General features: G+C 48.3%; 1 protein-coding gene across 3 annotated transcripts in view; it reads right to left on the bottom strand.

Annotated features, from left to right (window-relative positions):
- LOC135259831 (SLIT-ROBO Rho GTPase-activating protein 1-like) overlaps positions 1 to 20756 on the bottom strand; it is a 68557-nt gene that overhangs the window by 16863 nt on the left and 30938 nt on the right. For 2 of the 3 annotated variants that reach the window (XM_064344657.1, XM_064344656.1), the window contains exons 4-14: positions 17127 to 17289; positions 11652 to 11714; positions 8729 to 8911; positions 7414 to 7542; positions 5339 to 5560; positions 4766 to 4867; positions 2929 to 3126; positions 2244 to 2328; positions 1563 to 1590; positions 731 to 764; positions 175 to 235 (exon numbers count right to left, since the gene is read on the bottom strand). In XM_064344657.1, coding sequence (XP_064200727.1) covers positions 175 to 235; positions 731 to 764; positions 1563 to 1590; positions 2244 to 2328; positions 2929 to 3126; positions 4766 to 4867; positions 5339 to 5560; positions 7414 to 7542; positions 8729 to 8911; positions 11652 to 11714; positions 17127 to 17289 — 1268 coding nt within the window. The remainder of the gene's footprint in view (positions 1 to 174; positions 236 to 730; positions 765 to 1562; positions 1591 to 2243; positions 2329 to 2928; positions 3127 to 4765; positions 4868 to 5338; positions 5561 to 7413; positions 7543 to 8728; positions 8912 to 11651; positions 11715 to 17126; positions 17290 to 20756) is intronic. The other variant, XM_064344658.1, reaches the window with a different exon arrangement.

A 20756-nucleotide genomic window follows, 5' to 3' on the forward strand; every position in this document is an offset into this window, starting at 1 on the left:
GAATGTATGAAGGAGGGCAGATGGTGATGTGTTCAGAATGTTAGCGACCAGGGGTCCCTGGTTCTCTGAACGGGGTCCAGATTTCCCCCCCAAATACTTTTCTGACAGCAACAGCCAGCATCCCAGGAACTCCCATACAGATCCACCAGGGGCAGGTATGAAACATCGACTCACCATAGAGGTTTATGAAACGAATGCAGCTTTCAACCACACGAGGGATAGCATGTCCAGGGTCCTTTTAAAAGGGAAACATAAATTAGGATAGAATTTAAAACAATGTTGCCTCATGGCACATTTCATACAGCACTACGTTTGCTTAGGAATGAGTTATGATGAGAGGATGGCATATTAATCATATAATCTACATAATTACAGATTCTTCAAGGAAGCTTTCCTCAACAGACTTCCCATAGGGCGTGAAGAATTCTTTTGAAAGTATACTTATAAAAAAGGGCATTCAAATACTACTTAATAAAATAATGAAAGCTAATGAAGTTGTTTATTTCTCAGTTGTTCAATTAAAATGTATTTTTTGACTTCTGGGAGGCATCAAAAGGATGATGAGCTCTCAGTCTTTTGACAGAGCAGGAAGTGCAGTCAGACAGGAAATGCAATAGAGACAGGAAGTATGAGCTGGAGACAGGAAGTGCAGCATAGACACAGGAAGTGCAGCATGGACACAGGAACTGCACATGCTGGAGACAGGAAAAGCAGGCAGCTGCAACTCTACCTGGTGCCGGATGTGTGAGTTCCGTCGTCCTCTGCTGCAAGTGATAGACAAAAGATACTCATTTTAAAAAAACCTACCTCACTAAAATCACCCGAATTGAAACCACATTCTCAAACCTATAGTGATTTGGCTACAACAAAAAAGCATTTCTGAAAACACAAGCGACGATTCAGTCGCTGTCATTCACACACATCATAAAGTCAAAAAGCCCTGATTCTTTTCCTCGTAAACAAAGGCGGCAGAGGGAGCTGAGGGGCGGCCGGTGCTGACTGGGGATCAGATGACCTTTAGCGCAGCGTGCTAGCAGCCCGAGCTCTGAAGCCCCAGGGAGACGGAATATTCCTACTGAACCACACAACGGGCGATCCGCCATATCAAAGTCGAGAGGGGGAGGGTGGAGGGGGGGGGAACATCTGTTCGGTCCTCTCGCTTCAGAAAGCCTGACAGCGGCAGAATGTGCGGCTCATTCTCATGTCTAATAATAATTATGTTAATTGGTAAATTATTAATAATGGCGATATTAGCGATACATTAAGCTTCCAGCACAAATACAGTATTATCGTGTTCACCGGTATGGGGCCACCCAAAGTGCTTTACAGAGATTTTTAAAAAGCTGCATTTCAACAGGGATTGGTAAAACAGTAAAGACAGGGATGCCCACAGAAACCAGCCCTGGCCCTGGTGAGTGAGTGTGTGTGTGTGTGTGGTTGTGTGAGTGCGTTTGTGTGTTTGTGTATGTGTGGGTGGGGGAATCCTCCACTCACTGCAAAATGCACCAGTTATAGTCATGAAAGGCACAACTTTAAAAGTGCGAAAGAGGGAAGTCTCCCACCTTGTGGTCATGTAGTCGGCTCGGTGACCTGCGGAGACAGAGGGGGAGGGGGGTGAGATGACTGACAGGTGGTAGAGCAGGTCTTCCCCTCTGGGGAAGAGACACTGTGTGCACACGCTCAGAAGAGCATACAGTGTGCTATCTATCCCCACAGGAACCACTATACCGCACACGCACACAGACACAGACACGCGCACACACACACCAGACACAAATACACACACAGACACAGATACGCCACACACCAGACACACACACACACGCACACAGACACACACGCGCACATGCACACACACACCAGACATACACACACAGCTCATGGGGGGAATGTAACAGCACAAGGGAAAGTGACCATCTGCTAGCAGCAGCAACATGAAGCTCTACCTGACGGGACACCTGACAGATATACCCATCAGGGGACCTGCAACTCTACCAGTCACAGCATGTGAAGCCCTGCACAGACTCCCCTGTTTCTGCAGTCAGTATCTGGCTGAAATGCACACAGGCCAGTGGAACTCAGCCCCTTTTCTGATTGGCTCTGTATGGCTGAAAGACTCACCGAGTCCACCACCAACACTGTGAACGTCAGCATTGCATAAACGCGATTAGGGTGTACGGACAGCTCATCCCTTACGCCGAGCGTCGGTACCCAAACCCCGCCCTTCCGGAGCGCCTCCTCACCGTCTGCCAGGCTCCTCTTCAGCAGGTCGTGCTTGGCCTGCAGCTTGGAGATGAGGTTGCTCCCTTCCAGAAACTCCCGGAATTTCTGCGGAGAGTTGGGAGCAATTGTTAAATTTTTGGGGTGATTAAAAGAGTTCAGGAGAGATGGGCACAAAGGGGGCTCTGTAGAGCAATTCCACACTGTAATTGGGGAATGTTACCCTCCCAACCCTAGGTCCAAAACACTGTAATTGGAGAGTGTTGCCCTCCTCCAAGTCTGAAACACTAGTAGCACTCCAGCTGTGCTGTGTTTCTCAGATTTGCCTAGTGACTAAAAAAACCTATACTCACATGTACACATGGGTATTTCTCTACCTGTGTGTACATGTCAATGTCTGTTAAGCACTTTGTGCTGACTCAGTCAGAAAAAGTGCTATATAACTCTGAATGACTTGACTTGACTTGACTTAAAAAACCCAGTTTATAGACAAATCCTACACACAGAAGCTCGCGCCATGCTCCTTATAAAATATTAAAATACAAACCAAATATTCTTGCAAGGGAGAATACTTAATTTGTAGTTGAAAATGACTGAGGAGCCCCCCTGGGACTGACAGAACCATGGGACCCCCCCAGGCCACGGTTGGTTCCGAGGGCTCAGCACGGCTCTGCAGTGCACGGAAGGGGGCCAGCAGGGGGCGCTCACCATGAAGTAGAACTGCTCGGTCTCCTGCTGGTTGGCGCGGCGCTTGGCGATGCTGGGCTTGCTGAGGTAGGTCTCGGACACGGTCGACTTGACCGACTCGGTGGACCGGCTGTGGTGGAAGCACTCGGACACATCGTAGTCCTCGATGGTCACCATGTCCTGCAGGGTGGTCAGCGTCGCCTCCGAGGTCTTCTTCACCTGCAGGGGGTGGGGCAGGGAGGGGTAGGGCAGGGCAGGGAGGGGTAGGGAGGCACAGGGAGCGGGGTGGGACAGGGAGGCAGGGCAGGGCAGGGAGGGGTAGGAGGCAGGGCAGAGAAGGGCAGGGGTTGGGGCAGGGATGGGTAGGGAGGCGCAGGGGGCGGGGTGGGACAGGGAGGGGTGGGGCAGGGTGCAGAATGGGGTTGGTGCAAGTGGTAAGTGAATGCTCTCACAAGATAAAGACAGCAGTGAGAACTTTCTGTGTGAAGGTTTAAAGCATTTCAAGCAATTATTTGATGGGAGGAGTGCAAACACAAGTTCTCTCATAGCTAAGGTAAACAGCAGAGCAGCAGGCAGGGAGCCTCTGGCACCACACCTGCCTTATGGGCTCTTAGGATGAGCACGGGACCCACACAATTCAGCTTAAAACAAGACAAAAACCCAGAAGACTGCCAAACATACAGCCCAAACACATCCACCATCAAACACACAGCCCAAAACACATCCACTCTAAAATCACTCCCTGAAGATCTCCACAGAACTGTAAGCAGAAAACAATGTGTTGCCAACTAAAAACAGGCTTTCACATAAAAGGAGAATTCTGTTCCAAATACTGCTGAAAACAGATGTGTTCTTTATGCAAATTTGTCAGTAATCTGCCAGAATTTTGGTGGTGTCAAAAGGCTTGGTATTCCATGGTAGCGGGAAGTATTTCAAATAATTATTTGACCCAAGTTTATAATAACCATCATCCTGAAATCCAAGTCTGATGGGGAATTTTTTGGATCAGGAAATGGGCAGTTGAGGACCCTCAAATACCCATTTCCAGCACCCCGCGTGTTCAGGAAAGTGAGGAATCTGCTGATACTACAGAGTTCTGAACTCACTTCCTGCCCTCTTCTGAGAAGCTTCAGAACACAGAGCACATTCCTGTACATCTGTATGAGCTCAACACTACAGACAGAAAGGAATGCAAGCACACACATACAACATACATATATAAAAACATACATATATACAGGAAGTTACACGCACACACGCACGGGTGGACTGTCTGTGGTCCCAAATTATCATTGCTCATTTTCTTTACCAACATTACAGTCCAGTGCAGTATTTCAGTTTACACAGAGAGAGTTCCAGAGTGCAGTATCTCAGTTCACACAGAGCGAGCTCTGGGGATATCAAGCACCTTCCCAGAGAAGATTGATTGCCGCTATCCCCCGCTCCCTGCCTGACTCCACAGAAAAAATAACAGCAAATATATTTACCCACAGAAACAATGTTATTACAGGAAGCCGAATGAACACCAGAGACCCCTCAGCACAGTGGGGACAGACTCTGGGTTCTGCTTAGCGTAGCCGCGATGGATGGCGCTGGCGGTTAAGGCTGGCGTGTGGGGCAGCAAACGGGCTCTTTATTCCTGAGCTGTCCACTCATTTACAGGTGCACCGGTCTCAAACCGCTGGAGTCCACCTCATTAGAAACCAGCCATTCATCCAAACACACAGCAGAGCTTCGGCTCCAGTAAACACAGAATGCAACTGCACTCCCAACCGACAGCAACAATGGGCTGCTTTTTTATTTATCTATTTTTTAAACCAATTTTCAACCCCAAAATAAAAACTTCCCCCGTTCTCACCTCCTCGTTCTCGATCTGGAGCGTGGTGAGGCGGGACTGCAGCTGCTGGTACCTGAGCAGGAGCTCGGCGTGAACGGGGGGCTGCGCTGTGATCTGGCACACCTGCACGGAGGGGGGGAGGGGTCACGTCAGCTGACCATCGCACTTACCGCTAAACGCATTCACAGGCACGGCACTATTACCGCTAAACGCATTCACACAAGCACAGCAGGTTTACCGTTAAGTTCATTTACACAGGCTCGTTTGGAAGAAAGATCAATGAAGTCTTAAGAACCAATGTATTTAATATATCTGAGAGACCAAGCAAACATTTTAGAACACTGGAAAACACATTCTAGAACATTATTTATTTATTAAGTTTTATTATCCCTTTATATGATGTCTGTCTATTTCCGTTTTGTCAAGCGTTTCTTATGTGACGTATTAGTATGTTCTTTTCATGTGAAGCACTTTGAGTTACAATCCTTGTATGAAAATGTGCTATACAAATAAAGTTAATATTATTATTATTATTATTCTAGGCCACGGAGGACACATGCGGAAGGGTGCACACGTCCCCTCCCTCCCACCGACCTCGTCCCCCATGTGGGGCTGGAACTCAAACTTGGCGGGGGGGCAGAAGGCGGTGGGGTACATCTCCATGAACCTCTGCCGGTCGCTGCGGGGGTCCAGGCTGTCCACGGCGTTCTCCAGGATGTCCAGGCCCTCGTGCCGCGACGTCTCCAGGTTGTACTCGGCCGACAGGTAGGTGCGCAGGGCGCGGTTCAGGCTGGCGTGGTAGCCCAGGTCACAGCACTGCGCAGAACACACGCAGAACAAGAGCTCAGCCACAGGAACAGGAAGTCTAGGGTTTCAGAGCTTCAGAGCTCCTCCTGCTTCACTCACGGATTTAACTGACACAGATTTAGACAAAAAAAAGCAATAACATTTTACTGCAACCAAAAGCCTTGAAGTCTAGAAAATGGTGCCATAACCAGGACATAACACCAGTTCATAAATCATCATAACTAGTCTTAGCAGTATAAAGTACCGTACAATAGCACTGTAATAGAGTATGCAAGGATAATTCAATTCAAGAAATTTTTAATCAGTTTTGTAAAATACAATATAAAAATGCCATACAATACATTAAAACATCTGCATTCATCGCAAGTGTTAAGACACTTCACGGGTGTAATGTCATGCGTACGACAGCCTTATTCAGGCTTCATAGCGCATATCTGAGGTAAAGTGTAACTGAGAAACACACAAAAACATCCCGTTCCTTACAGGTTACAACCTCCCGCTGACACACACAGTGGACTGCGCAGCGAAAACAACAGCTGAAGCTAAAACAAGCGTGTAATCGCTGTCGGAGGTACAGAGGGGGGGGGGGGTTACAGAGACGGCGCATCGCGAAAGTTTGAGTCCGTTTCCTTCCTGGGCTGCGCGAGGCCACCGAACAGCTGCAGAGCGCTGCTCTCTTCCCCCGTTTCCCAGGTAACGGGATCAATGCGAGCGCTCGTTCTATTTCCCGAGGAGGGCGAATAACACCGCGAGCAGCTTCTCGGAGGAATCGTTTTTTTTCCAGGAAGCGGCCTGCGAAACCGCCAAACAGCGCTCTCCCGCGCGTTCTGGCCGAGCGTCGCGATTCTCGAAGCTCGCGTATGAACGACCCGCGGGAGACGCGACAGGACAGGGCGGAGTCACCCAAAAAACAGGTTCCTGGTCTAGAACGTCTTTCTAGAACACTAAAACACAGCAAAGAGTACCACCCAAAACCAGCGCTTGAGGACAACACCACTGTCCAAAACCCTCCCTTTCCTGGGTGAAACGACACAAATTTAGGCATCGCCGGGCGGGACAGCCAGCCACCGTGAGCACCGGTATACCCAGGATTAGACACCGGGCCCCTAGTGTCCACCATGACCGTAGAAACTCACGTCTTGGCAGGTAAAACCTCCCTGTGGTCAGATTCCCTTTTTATTTTTGGTCGGGCTTTGCGCAGGACAACCCTAAAGTGTCTCCTCCAGAGGCAGTTTTCGTTTTTCTCTCAAAACAAAGCACAAAGGTCAGGGGCCTTTAACTCCTGTCAGAATAAAAGCCTCATCTCCCACCAACCTGACCTTTAAGACCATCCAATTTATCTTATCTCCACTGCTTCCTGATAACCTCCACAGAGGTTTAATTAGGTGGCGAACGCGAGGATGGAGAAACCCAGCATAATTTTGTAGGAGAGAATACGCAGAGTTAAACTACTCGCACGATACTCGCGTTACTCACACACTACTCACACCAGATTGACACAACGGACAAAAGCAGCCCAACAGTTGACCGTTCTGCTGACTCCACACCGTGTAAAAATAAACGGGTTTTAATTACACAGCTTCGCACCACAAAAAGCAGACGCAGGGCAATGTGGCGAGCGTGCGTCCCGTGATCTGCAAAGCCGCAGACAGGAAGCATCGTAAAGAACCCTTTAACGAGACAGTAATGAGGGAAACGGCGTATATTCACGGGAAGAGCTGTCATATTTCCAGGCCACAGAGAAAAAAATTTATATTTTGAGTTGTCAGTTTCACAGGAAAATAAAACCAAGAGCGTGTCCTTCAGCTTCAGCTTTCCTCTGATTAAAAATCTGTGTTTTTTTTTTTTTTTTTTGTACTCACGTCAATTAAGTCAGACAGGTCGTGTATGTAATACTTGAACACGGAGGAGTTTGTGGCTTCCAGCGTCAGGAGATACTCGTTACGGGCTTTCATCGACTTCAGCTTGTTCTCAGAGTACTTGGCCTGGCGCTGATGAAAGACAGAGAGAGGGAGAGGAAGAAAGAGAGAGAGGGAAAGGGAGGGAGAGAGAGGAGAGGTCAGGAGAGAGAGAGAGAGAGAGACGGGGAGAGAAAGGGACAGAAAGGGGGAGAGAAAGAGAGAGAAATGTTTAGAAATTTAATAAAAGAGGGAAAACAATCTATTGATAGCTAAGGGTGCTTTTGTGTCAGTCAAGATGGCAGCCGTAATATACTTCCTCAGGCTTCCCAATATACTGCAGCAGAATTTAAATATGGAGTGAGTAAGACAGAAACAAACTATTTAAAAAAAACATTTTTTTTAAACACGCAGTACTATTTATAAAATGCACGTTTAAAAAAAGGCTGACTCCGTAAAATCTCGCTTTCCTGTTTTCGGTTCCTCAATCGCGGACGCCGCGCGGAGCGTTCGTCTGCTTCCTGTCCCGTGGGCCGGAGCGGAGACGACTGACCCACGGACGCTGACTCACGGACCCACTTCCACATTTCAGCTCTCTGACCGCACTCCAGGAAGCCTCCCCCCCAAAAAAAACTACCCCGACGTGGCTTTTAATCGCTCCGTCACAAAGCGAGCCCTGCTGATTTCCGAAGCGGGATTCCGGGCCTTTTTTCCGGTGAGTAACTCAGACCGGTGGTAATATTTATGGTTTTGGTTTCCAGAACGGCGGCGGGCCGGGGGGCGGGCTGACCAGTTGATGAGTGCCGGGATTCCGGACTCCCACGTCAACGCGGATCTGACTGGGTGGAGCTGGACGTAGGAGCCGAATTAATGACATTTGACAGCGGTGGAAGCAAGGCTCCCGGTGCGTGGCGGTTTGAGCTGTTCCAGGTTTTACTAGCAGCAGGACAGAGCTCTGAGCACAACCCAGACAAGTAGCAGGACCCACCTGCTTCATATAAAACCTGAACTGGCTCAAACTGCTACATTCCAACTCATATTTCCACCCTCGTAACTACCCAGTTAATGTTACAGGAGTTCCCATGGCCAACTGATAAACTAACTTTGACACAATAGCTGTGCCAACTGTATTTAACTGATACTGAGATTTAAAAAAAATAAAAAAATAATACACTGGAAAGAGACAAAATAAACACCTTCACATGATGCTACTGCCCTGCTACTCCCCCACCTCTAAACATTACTATTGTTATTATAATTATTTAAAAAAAAGATCAACCTTCTCCTTCATCTTCTCGATCTTCTTGACGGTGCCGCGCCTCTGGTTCTTGTCCTCCATGCGGAGGTGGAAGACGGGGTCGCCGGAGCGGCCGATCTGCCTCTCCTCCTGCTTCTCCGCCTCCTTCAGCTTGCACTCGGCGCTCATGCTCTCCGTGTGGTACATGTGGTAGGTCTTCATCACCTGCGCGGGGGTTCAGAGGTCAGAGGTCAGAGGTCAGGGTTCACGGGGGGGCCCCCGGGGCCTCGGCTTTGAACCGCGCGCAAACAAGGGCAGCTTTTCATCCGCCGACTCGGAGACCAATTAGCGGCCGGGTGCCATGAAAGGAAGCCACTGGACACCAGAGCTACACTTCCTCTTCCTCGTACGAGCTCCAGAACCAGTTAATTACAGCGGCGTTTAAGGCACTGCACCAGGCTCATTAACCAGTGATGTACATTCAGCATTTGGTTGGAATAACTACGACAGAGGGAGATTTTACTGAAATCGCAATAACACTCGCTATTTAATAGGACACTGAGGGACCTTAGATCAGCCACAAATAGCCAATCTGCTGCCTCTGTGACCACAGAGAGAGAACGGAAACCCGCCGAGCAGCGCTAGACAGAAATACAAGGCTAAGCCACTGGCAGACGACCCCCCACAAGGCCCCTCCCACACTTAGCCTTTTAAGTTTAAAATAATTGGTGACCGAGCTGCGGACTGTGGCGTGCTCATGGGGGCGATTCGGAAAGAGGCCAGGGCGAAAGTGCGTCCACGTCACACGGCTCTGTACGAGCGGGGGGTGTTCAGCGACAGCCCAGCTCTCGTCAAAGTCACTTCGACCGCTCCAGACACGCACTACCTCCTGGACAACGCGCTGGTGAACACGCGTACCCCTCTTCTGAGTCACAGCCAAGACACGAGGCCCCACATTCATTTTAAAAACGACTCCCACGTACACAGGAAGTGACTAAGGCGCCGACACGACAGGTAACAAAAGTAAGAAGTTCGGTTTTTTTATCACCAGCTGCACCTGGAGCGGAGGGAACAGCGAATGTAAGCTGTAACTTCGTCGGCGTGGGTGGGGTGGCAGCTGGGGAAAAATAACACCCCCCCCCCCCCAACCTTCCTATCCCCCAAATCAGTCATTTTCTTCCGCAAAAAAGAAACAGACTCACAGAATACATCCCTGAAGCATGGCAAGAGGACGAGTTCCTCTCAGCAAGCTAATTTCATTCCTGTTTAATTGGCTTAATTATTCCCCCTCCCCTCCCCCTCCACTTCAGCTGATGTGTACTTAGAGTTGTGCCACAAAATGGCTGCCGCCCGTGACCCGGGTGGGGAAGAGAAGCTCCCTCCTTTCGCTGTGGAGCACCTTCAGTTTGTGCTATAAAGGTGCTATAAAAATACTGATGACAGTGGAGTATTGCGGTTAGGGAACTGGGATCGTAACTTGGAGGCTGCAGGTTCAATTACCAGTCGGAGTATCCTTGAGCAAAGGGGCTTAGCCAGAACTGCTTCAGTAAATATCTAGCGGTATGAACGAAGCCGAGTGCTAGCTGGATAATGCGCTGCATTAGAAACACACAACCCAGCAAAAGACATGACAGACACACACGCAGACTAGCACACGTGCACAAACACACACCAACGTGCACTCTCTCACACAATCAGACATACATCCACACACAAACACACACACACACAGCCTCTCAGACACGCACACAAACCTAAACAAGCATGCCCACTCCTGGATTCAAGGTCATAAACCGTGGCAAGGTGCACTGACTGAAAGACAGAACAGAAAGACGCGCGTTTGGCAAGCAGAGCCAAACGCCGCGTGCGGCGGTGAGGTGCCGCCCTTTACGGCAAGAACCCGCTCCAGAACGCCCGCCACGCCGCACCAGCCGGCAAAAGATTAATACCTGCCGTACATTACGCGCCATAAATCAGGGGTTTAGGCAGGTGTGTGTGTGTGTGTGTGTGTGTGTGTGGGGGGGGGAGGGGGGGTGCAGTCTGTAAGACACGCCGGGCATAAAATCTCCGAGACCTGGCGGCGCATTTACATGTGATTAGCTTCGCCCGGGACGAACGCGCGATCTGCTTTGTCCTTGGGCGTCGCAGCAAAGCCCAGAAACAGCAATCAAGGCCCGGAAATTAAGTATTGATTGGTAGCTTAGGTATCAGACTCCGGCAAGGTCACAGATCTGTGAAAGCGCCCAGAAGCACCCCTCAGATTTACGGGGTACCCCTCCTACTCCCCCTGCACACCCCCCCCCCCCCCGAACATGGTCCGTGTTCAGGTGTGAACCAGGACGGGGTGAATAACACCCACCGCACGCACCTCTGTGGCTGGTTTCAGCTGATTTTATGTATCCTGGGAGTAATTTCTCGTTTCTGAACAAATCGGAGGTCTTTAAGTCTAGGAATCCGACAGCCGTGCATCAGCTGAGGTCAACGTTTCAGGATCGATCTCATAAATCGCGTCTGAGAAGCTGGCGAGGTGCCGGATCTGGCAACCGCTCTTCCCTGGGCGCTCCGTATGCGGTTGCCAGAACCTGCTGTTACAGTATCCATGGCAGCGACACTTTGGTTCAGCGATGCGGTCACAGATTCTCTAAACTCCCCAGATACTCAGCTCTGTATCTCAATACTGAACCTTCTGTCACCTCGGTGACTAACAGACGTCCTAGTTTGACACATCTCATAAAAACTCACAAAGGTCAAGGATAACAGCACAGAACATCCATTGTGGCAACAATTACCACAACCTCCTCTGCTTAACCGGAAACGACAGAGAGATGCACAGTAACACAGGAGTTGAGTGCCTGGTGCGATCCTATTATCTATACTGAGCTGAAGTGGAAAAAGGACTTCCTCGGTTGCTCTGAGTATATCTGTCATACTGTGTAAAGAAAGGAAGAAATGAAGACGCACTTACAGTGTAGAGCTCGTTTAGCACCTTCATCAAGTCCTCCTGGAGCTGAAAGGCTATATCCTTACTCTGAAAGGGAAGGAAAGAAAGGATAAATTAATAATCAGGCCAGTAAAACGGCTCAATGGAGACAGCTGGTATGTGCGGGGAATGAATATCCCTTTTTAACATCCAAAAATTGTTTGTGAGCAAGCTGAAACACAATGTGATGTTATATGAAGAATTAAATCAAGTGTTTCATCAAAATTTGAGAATACTGTAACCGCCACAAACACCCAAGATAATATACTAATTATGCAGGGTGATTCAGTTTTGGTGAAAGAAAGGAGACAAACTGATTGTAACTTTGACTGACAGGACAGCTGTGTGCTAAATTACGTATCCAGCAGTATGTGGAAGCAGAGCGGCCTATTCTGGCTTACATACGTATCCAGAGCAGTGTGGAGCCCAGAGAACTCGCAGGAGCCAGTCCATCTCACACCATCCCCACTTCTCTCTAACCCAGTTACTTCAGCACTAATCTCATTCTGCAGGCCTTTCCTGGCATCGTCTCATTACAGGGCTCGGAGAATCAATCCTGACCCCTGATGTGGACCAAACGGATGGAGGGGGGAGGTACCTCGCCCCTCCAGGATTGGCATCAGTTAAACACAAAAGGCACCAGGAACAAGTACAACTTGAACCAAGGACCTGGCTGTGCAGGTAAGTGGTGCTGAGACGCACACTATCTTAGTTTGCATCGCACCGACACCAGAAGCTATTTCAGTCAGCCAGGCTCTGCGGAGCTGCGGCTCTCCAGCTGGACGTCCCAGCTCGGCATGCTGGGTATTAACGCGCTTCATCCCTCTCTCTCTGCCGCTGAGACCCGGCCCCAATCCCACCGCCACTCCGCGGGGAGGAGCAGGTGCTGACTGCGCGTCCTACTTTAGTTCCCTCCGCGGCCCGCCTCCAGCGGCTTTCCGACAGGACCACAGGACGACGCAAGGGCGGAGCGCGGGGGTAGGGGTCGGGGTGTTGGGGCACGCACGCTCTCCTGGCGTGATCTGCCACGGAACCTAAAAAAAGGACAGCGATTTCGCTTCCACAATAGCCTGCTCTCCATTGGTTGTCCGTTGCGGAACATTGTGCTGTGGAACATTCTGTTGTGAGAAGGCCAGAATAGAAAAGTAAATACTTTCTTCTTTTTTTTTTTAAATGAAAAATATAGCAGAAATGCTATGGAAACCTTTTGCATTGGCTAACAGCACTATGAACCCCTGACTTGAGGACGGAAGGTCGGTGCACTGCACACCCATCTGTGTGTGGAGGCCAAGGATGAACAAGCACACTCGCCTAGTTCAATTTGGAACAGGGGAATCGGCTGGAGAGCCGATGGAAGTATGAGGCCTTCCAGCTTTCTTTATAAAGGACACAGATACGCGGGGAGAGATGCCTCATTTGTGCCTTGAACGAGAGCGTAATTCCCCCGGTGATTAAAACCTCCATTGCCATTTAACCTTTGCTGCTGGCTGCTCTTCAGTATCTTCAAAACACCCAAAATGGAGTTACAACAAAGCCAGGACAAAACACTCACGGCCTGGCTTTCTCTGCGAGAGAGAGATTATTCAGCTGATTGGCATGTTAGATTAGTTGAACGGTGTAACCAGCACTCCCTGCTGTTCTTTCAACCACAATTCCCCATTGGCAAAAAAAAACAAACAACTGCAATATTCAGAAAGAGCACTACTTTCCATTCTGCAATGCATACAAGTAAATCGGTACAAAGCAGCACGTTAGCACGATGTCTTAATTAGCTTAAATCGCACCATTACCCAGTGTTACTTCATTATACCCCCGAACCTGCCTGATTACTCCCTTTCACCCAATTGCCGTGAGAACATTATTGGCAACTTACTAAAGCTTTCAGGGATCTTCAAAAAGGACCCCCACCTCCCCCTTTGAAAAGTGTGCTTGTAACCCTGTGCAAAAGAAGAAGAAAAAAACCCACTTCCTTTTCTGCGTCTGTGTAGAACCCGGGGAAAGCTGAGCCGTGCGCTCCTCGGGGGAATAAATGTCAGCACCGCTCTCGTTCTGAAGACGGAGCAACGGTCCTTTCTCAGCTCCAACAAACCGTCAGCGGTTCTCACCGGAGAGACCGGGACGCCTTCCAAAAAGCTCAATTAAACGCCCACTCCAAAGGTCCCGGAAGGTACAGGACAGGTGCAGCCGGGTTATGGGGGGGCCCCCCATTGCATTGGCAAAAAACAATATGGTCACATGACCACGGTGGACACATAATGATAATCAGGGAAATCACTGACCACAGTGAATGAACGTCTCACAAAAACAGGACCGGCAGGAATCGTGGCCTATATGGCCTTGTGGAAACTATCGCCAACGGTGGCCATGTACCTCATCACCCAGTAACTGTCCATTCGGAAGGAGTAAAATCAGTGGCTGCTGGCCTCCCCTGGCGACGTTAAATTTACGCGCCTGTTCGCGTAATGATAATTTACTGGCTAAATTCCCATAAATTTCATACCATGTTAGTAGGGGCCGCAGCACTTACCTGCCCCACCCCCTTAAATGGAGCCCCAAAAGGGCGGGGTTAAGGGAGGCAATTTATTACTGGCTCTCACATCAATCAGCCTCAAGTAAAAAGGGTTGATTTTACTCCTGTGTTGCTGAGATACAGCCCAGCCAATCGCAATCAGAGCAGTATAGGGGTTAGGAACCTGCGCCTGAAACAAATCCCAGGTGTGGCTTTGCCATTGTACCCTTGACCTCATCCTGAATTTGTAACTTCAGTAAAAATCCAGCTGTATAAATGGCTTGTGTGCGGAAAGTGGCTCCAGATAATAGCATCTGCTAAATGCCTCGATATAACCGTAAATATTATGCCCCACAAACCCGAGCCTCACGGTGTGACATACAGCAGACCCTGGTAATGAACTTAACGACGCAGAGGCAGTAAACGGTCCACAGTGTGATCAAAATGAAGCGTTCATCTACTCAGGCAATTAAATCCAACACTGCGATGGAACCAAGGGTCCATGCCAACCGATTGAAAACAAAATAAAATAAAATAAAACATTCAATGTGATGAGATGTGATTCGTAATGAGTGTTATAGAACAGGGGTTCCTCAAACTAGTCCCCAGCAAAAGGGGCAATTATATTCCCTATTTTGTAAACACTTTCATATTTAATAATGCCAACGAATCAACATGAGTCATTATTTACATCGTACTAAACTTCTACACATCCAGGCCAGGACAACAGCGTGATTTAAACACATTTCCATCTACTTGTGTCAAATGGCCTCTTGAATACAGCCTATACTAGCATCTGGATAAACACGGAACCCTGTCAGTTTGAGAGCGCAGTTGAAACCACATGGTGGACATTTTAGGGTGTTTGAAAAATGAAAACATTTGGAGAACCCCCAACAAGTAGTTCACTACTATTCAACATAAACTGTATTTAATCAATCACAACATGTGAAAACAGAGCACCTCTAACAGGTCAATCTGAACTCTTCAGTTAAAGCTTTTAAGCTCTCGAAAAAAATAAAAAATAAAAAGACTCACTCTGCGATTTAAAAAAAAAAAAAAAAAAAAACTTACTGGACTGCAGCTTACAGTACATAAATTAAACACTGGAACGGGGTACAAAGGCGGCTGTATAAATAATGAAAACTAAATGTGTGGTACGATCATAACTGTTTGAACATAAAATCTACATGCTAACCCCCAAGGCAAATTTGCAAATTTCCAAACTCAATTTAATGTTTTTTTTTCCTCCCCCATACCTTACTCTGGTGACTTTCTGGCAGTTACAAAAAGACGCATTTTCATCCCACCAGAGAACACAAGAGCACATTACTTTCGGTTCCAGGATTTTGATCCGTTTTATTGATTTTTTTTTTTTTGGGGGCAGGCAGCAAGCTCTCCACCGTGCAAGTAAAATGGAGTTACATAAAAATACTCACTTTATTGTGCAGAAATACCCTATAGAGCCTGTAACACAGAAAGCCAATCATAATGTACGACCTCCCATACATCCACCATCTCACAAAACCAAGCGAAAACACCGTTTCTGCCAAATATCCCAGCCCTTGGGTTAACATTATCACAGACTCATTTGCCATTTGCAGTCCAAAGTAATTAAATTACCCACTTAGGCAGTAAACAGCATGCAAATATGCACGATGATTTAAAAAAAATGCACATATTGGCTCAACACAAACATGTCAAGTAATTAACACTGGCTTCACATAGTCAGAATATCAATGGCATGTACAGTGTAGATTATTGAGCAAAAACAGTGAGTTTTCTGTGAGTTGCCAATTGTGTCACAAATCTATTTCATTTTAAATGCGTTATCCATTTTTTTCCCTCACGTGTATTTTTATGAAATGTTTTTTGCGGAACCTTGCAGATATTTAATCCCGCAGTGTACACCGGTTTCGCCGATGCGCACGTTTTCTAAATAAAGACGGAAGCCGCTCATCTGTCTCCATATTCGCAGGCTCCTCCAGGGCCGCACCTTGCATTTTTTGGGGGCGCAAACACAAACAACGAACAACGCATTTTGTAAGGTAGAATGCTTCAACAGACATACAGCGGACCAGGGAAGGAAACACAAGAAGCTTTAACACACAGTCATAGGAGCTGGTGTGTCCAACCAAGTCACTTATCCTTGGTGCAGAGACGTTACCCAACGCAGTCAAATTATTCCTGCCGGGAGGGACTGGGGGGTCAATTCAGTGTCACTTCAATTAAGGCAGGAAATGAACTTAAATTAATTTAATAAGCTTGAAAATGCCCTTCATGCACAGTTACCGTGTTTTCCTGAAATGGAACTGAGTCCCTAACTGATTTCAGCTTTGTACAAAGTGCACTCCTACAGTGACTGCGCAGCTCAGCTGGGGGACTGCAGAGCGACTGCGCAGCTCAGCTCAGCCTGTAGGGCTCCAGCACCAACGCTTCTGTTACAGGCGAGCGTCAGACGGGACATGAGGCACCGCGTTCCCGTGATTACTGACATTAGTTAACAGACAGGCCTCCACCCCATTCAACCTCTACAGCTCCCCGAGGAGCTTTCTGCGCTCCCGTGAGGAATCACAGTGAGTAATGACCCATCACTGGGCCCCGTGAACGTGCTGGACACTGCGCAGCGAGCAGTGGGAGGAGCCTGCAATCGCACTGTGTGTGAGGAGCTGGCAGTCCAGCATGCAGCCTGTAACTCAGAGAAGAACTCACTGACAGCAGCGCAAGAGGAAATAACACTGAACTCTTCCTGTTTTCCCTCAAGGCAGTGACCACTGACATCACAAGACACTTGGTTTTGCTTGTTTTTTTTTTATTCCTCCACCATGAATAAGATCTATTGAAGGAAATATCCACCCTCACAGAGCCCCAGTAACTCAGACCGGGGCAGGGAGAGAGAGGGTTTAGGGGCAGAGAGAAAGAGGGGTTAGGGGCAGAGGTGTTTCTCTCACCTTCTTCAGGAGGCGGGTGGAGTCCTCGCTGATTTGCATGAAGCGCATGATGACGTTGTTCAGGTAGATGTCGCTCAGCGTTGCGTGGTCTTTACTCTCTCTCCTCACCTGGTTCAGCAGCAGGTACCAGCAGTTCACTGGGGAGAGAAGGTTCTGGTCCTTCCTGGAGAGAGCGAGCGAGAGGGGGACAGAGAGAGAGAGATAGAGGGAGAGAGAGCACATAACACTGTCACACCTCATTTGATTACTCTGGAGTGGAATGCTAACTGGAGCCTGGCCCCTGAATCCTGTCACCGGTTTCGTGGGCGGAGACTCAGGCTCCGGGACTTGATGGCTCCGCCCTTGCCGAGGCCAATGCAGCATGCAGCTCCACGTTTGAAGAGCTTCTAAAGTGGATCAGCTGACATCACAAACGCATTAGCGAGACGCGTGTTCTCAGAGATCCCCTGACGGTAGGCGCCCTATATTACCACAGCTGACAACTGCGGGCCCCTGCGCCGAGGATGCTGGGATAGCTTCGTCTCAGCTCCCGTTCCGGACTTTTCTGGGGCAGGACCGCAGCGGCGTTCTGAGCAGGACCACCTCACGGCCACGAGGGAGGACATGGTTCACCAAACTCATGGAGCTCAGAAGCTCTCGGTAGGCCTCTCCTCTCGGGCGAAAATCCTTGCTTCTCATTGGTCACTTTGTAGCAGTTTGAAGATATAGATGATACAGTCAGAATGCTGTATCGAATCTGACAAAGGACCACACTGAGGAGCGAGGTGAATTTTCTCCATTTATTTGTACTTCGCTTTTTCTCTCTCACACTGAGGGTAAACTCTGGCTGACTCCCCTGCTCCATTTGACACGTTTCCAGGGACTCTCTCCGGGGAGAAGCAAGAGCCAGAAAACTCTAATGGAGCCCTCACTCAGCCCAATAAAGCTCACCTCAGCCTAACACACACACACACGCACGCAAACACACATATGCACGCTCAATGCACGCGCACACACGCACGCACACAGGCACACGCACAAACAAACAAACATGCGCACACAGCTTCTTCAATCTTGACAGGGCTTTATCAAAGTCTAGAGAAGTCTAATAGAGAATGATGGCACTGGAGAAGGTTGATTTTCTCTGTTTTTTCTGGAACTCCCACACACCGGCGTCACGGGAAGGAACAAAATGGAGTTCAGTCAGGAAGGGCCGGCTGATTGGCTGTGGCCGAGATGAAGGTGTCAACGGGCGAAGCTCTGTGACAGTGACCCTAACCCTGAACGACTGAACTCGGATGTCAGCTGGGAACCAAAACCTCATATTAGGCAAAAAAAACAAACTGCTGGATGAAAACGCTTCCCATAACACCTCAGACGTCAAAAAACATCAGAGGGGAAGAAAAAAAAAACTCCACAGGGCGAGAGAGAAACATCATACGAGCTTACGCAAACGCAGAGCACTCGGCAGTAGAGAAAAACCACGAGGTTACGCAAAAGAGAAAGATCTCACGGCGTCAACTTCTCCAGCCAAACTGCTTACTTCCTCGTAGCAGAGTTCATGTGACGCGCACGGCTACACTAGAGAGAAATCCCCTCGGCAAACAGGAGCCCAGAAATCAGATCACTTTATTCTACGACTGAAACAGACAGAAGTGCCAGATTGCACAGGATAATCTCCGACATTTACTTCCCGCTCACGCCCATGTGCATTTACAATAAAATGTGCAATAAAAACCACATCAGTGTTAATCACAGCGTTCTCGGTGTGTTATGATCAATATCATCATCTCCGCGGCCTGTAATTCGGATGAGTGTTATGACACAACGTTACCAACAGGGAGGAGATTTACACGAGGGCAGGCAAATTGAACGGCGGAGAACTGCTTATTTCAGCCGACTGACAAAATGATAACAGGATATTGGCTTTGTGCGCTTCACAATGGCGAATGATTCGAACGTACAGCTGCCATTTCTGCCAAGGTCTTCGGCGAACTTAACCGCCACAGCAAACTTTAACGTAAAAAAAAATAAAAAAACAAACAGAAAAACACCGGAAGACCGGGCAGCAGCGCAATAAGCTTTTAGAAAACTGATAAATTGAAGTTTGATCCCATTCAGCACGCTGGCAGAAGTGTTCTGAAAGTCTGGCAGTGCGATGAAAGATGTGAAGACTCACTGAATGCCAGCTATTGTAATGCAAAAGCTTTTCAAACACGGGTCTTGGGAGTCTTTTTTTGCAGAACAAACAGCTGTATTATGTGAAATGGTGGCATAGGAGCAATGAATTGTGGGTATAAAGCCTGAAAGTGAACCTTCGGCATTATAAAAAGGAAGAGGCTGTTCCTAGCGGCAACTGTACTGGCCAATAAGGGGACTCTCATAGACTCTCACACACACACGCCGGCACAAACCAGCAGGCCCCGAGAACAGAATCTGAAGGCGCTGCCAGTGGTCCTGTGCAACTGCACTGTGGGAAATGTTATGCACAGGTGCATTGTGGGCAATGTCGAGGCACAGGGACAAAATCAAGATGGGGAAAGTGAAACAGATGGATGGAATGAGGGGAAAAAGCAATCGAAAGAGGAGAGCAGCGACAATTTGATTCATTAACATTCGCTCGTGCCCAAATTTCCCCGCAGGGTGAACGGCCCGCGCCTCACCTCTGGGGTGAAGACCCAGCATCTCTCCCGCACGTGCCTTCTGTGCTCCCCGCGGACGACAGCGCATCCTTTCCGACGCAACGGCCGAGGACGGCGGAACCTCATTTCGTACGTCATAAACCGCTCCGTTAAAACTGCCGCTGCTGTCGTTATGGAGATTAATAAGCCTTTTATAAGCGACAGAGTGCTTACAGCTGTCATTTCATATGATGGCGAGATAGCAGGAGACTGCTTAATCCTACACAACTCTGGCATGTGAGCAGTAGCAAGCTTTTGTTGAGAATACAGAGGCATTCTTATGGGGTGGTGGTGGGGGGTTCACACAATGGTGGCGGTGTGTTTTTGTTTTTTTCTGTTTATTTTTAGGCTTGACACTTGGAAGAAGGTTTTTGAGCCTCCAAGCTACCAAGAACCTCAACTAACCGAATCTATATATAAAATAACATTTCATTTTTTAAATTATTTGCAGTGTTCTGTGGCTATGAAGAGCCCAAAGTAAAGCGAAGGACAAAATAAGATTTAAAACATCGTAACATCATAGCATTTTACTTAAACTATCAGCAACAAAGTCCAAAGCCACAGTCAAACAAGAGAACAGCAAATTTACGAAACAGATTCAAAATGACTTATTCTAAATTATTACTACATACATTACATGAGTGTTATAAAATAGGTCATACTCAGTAATATTCTATAACTGGTTATGACAGGTGTTATAACACACTTATGAGCACTGCATTACATAAAGTTATGTTATGAAGGTTATATGCGGTAAAGGTCAGGCTTGTTTTTCCAGATGGCGAGATACGCATCAGTATGCGTGTCAGAGCGGACTGGCAGTCCTTGGCGTGCGGCTTCACCTCTGAAAAAACAGTCGCTTGCTTCCAGCTTCAATCCGTCACGCTGCAAACTGCTGCTCCTGCTGCTAAGACAGTGAAAACCTACCCACAATTCCCTTGGCTGAACCGACCCCCCCCCCGAAAAACGT

The sequence above is a fragment of the Anguilla rostrata genome, chromosome 7 (genome assembly GCF_018555375.3).
Source record: "Anguilla rostrata isolate EN2019 chromosome 7, ASM1855537v3, whole genome shotgun sequence".
NCBI lineage: Eukaryota > Metazoa > Chordata > Actinopteri > Anguilliformes > Anguillidae > Anguilla > Anguilla rostrata.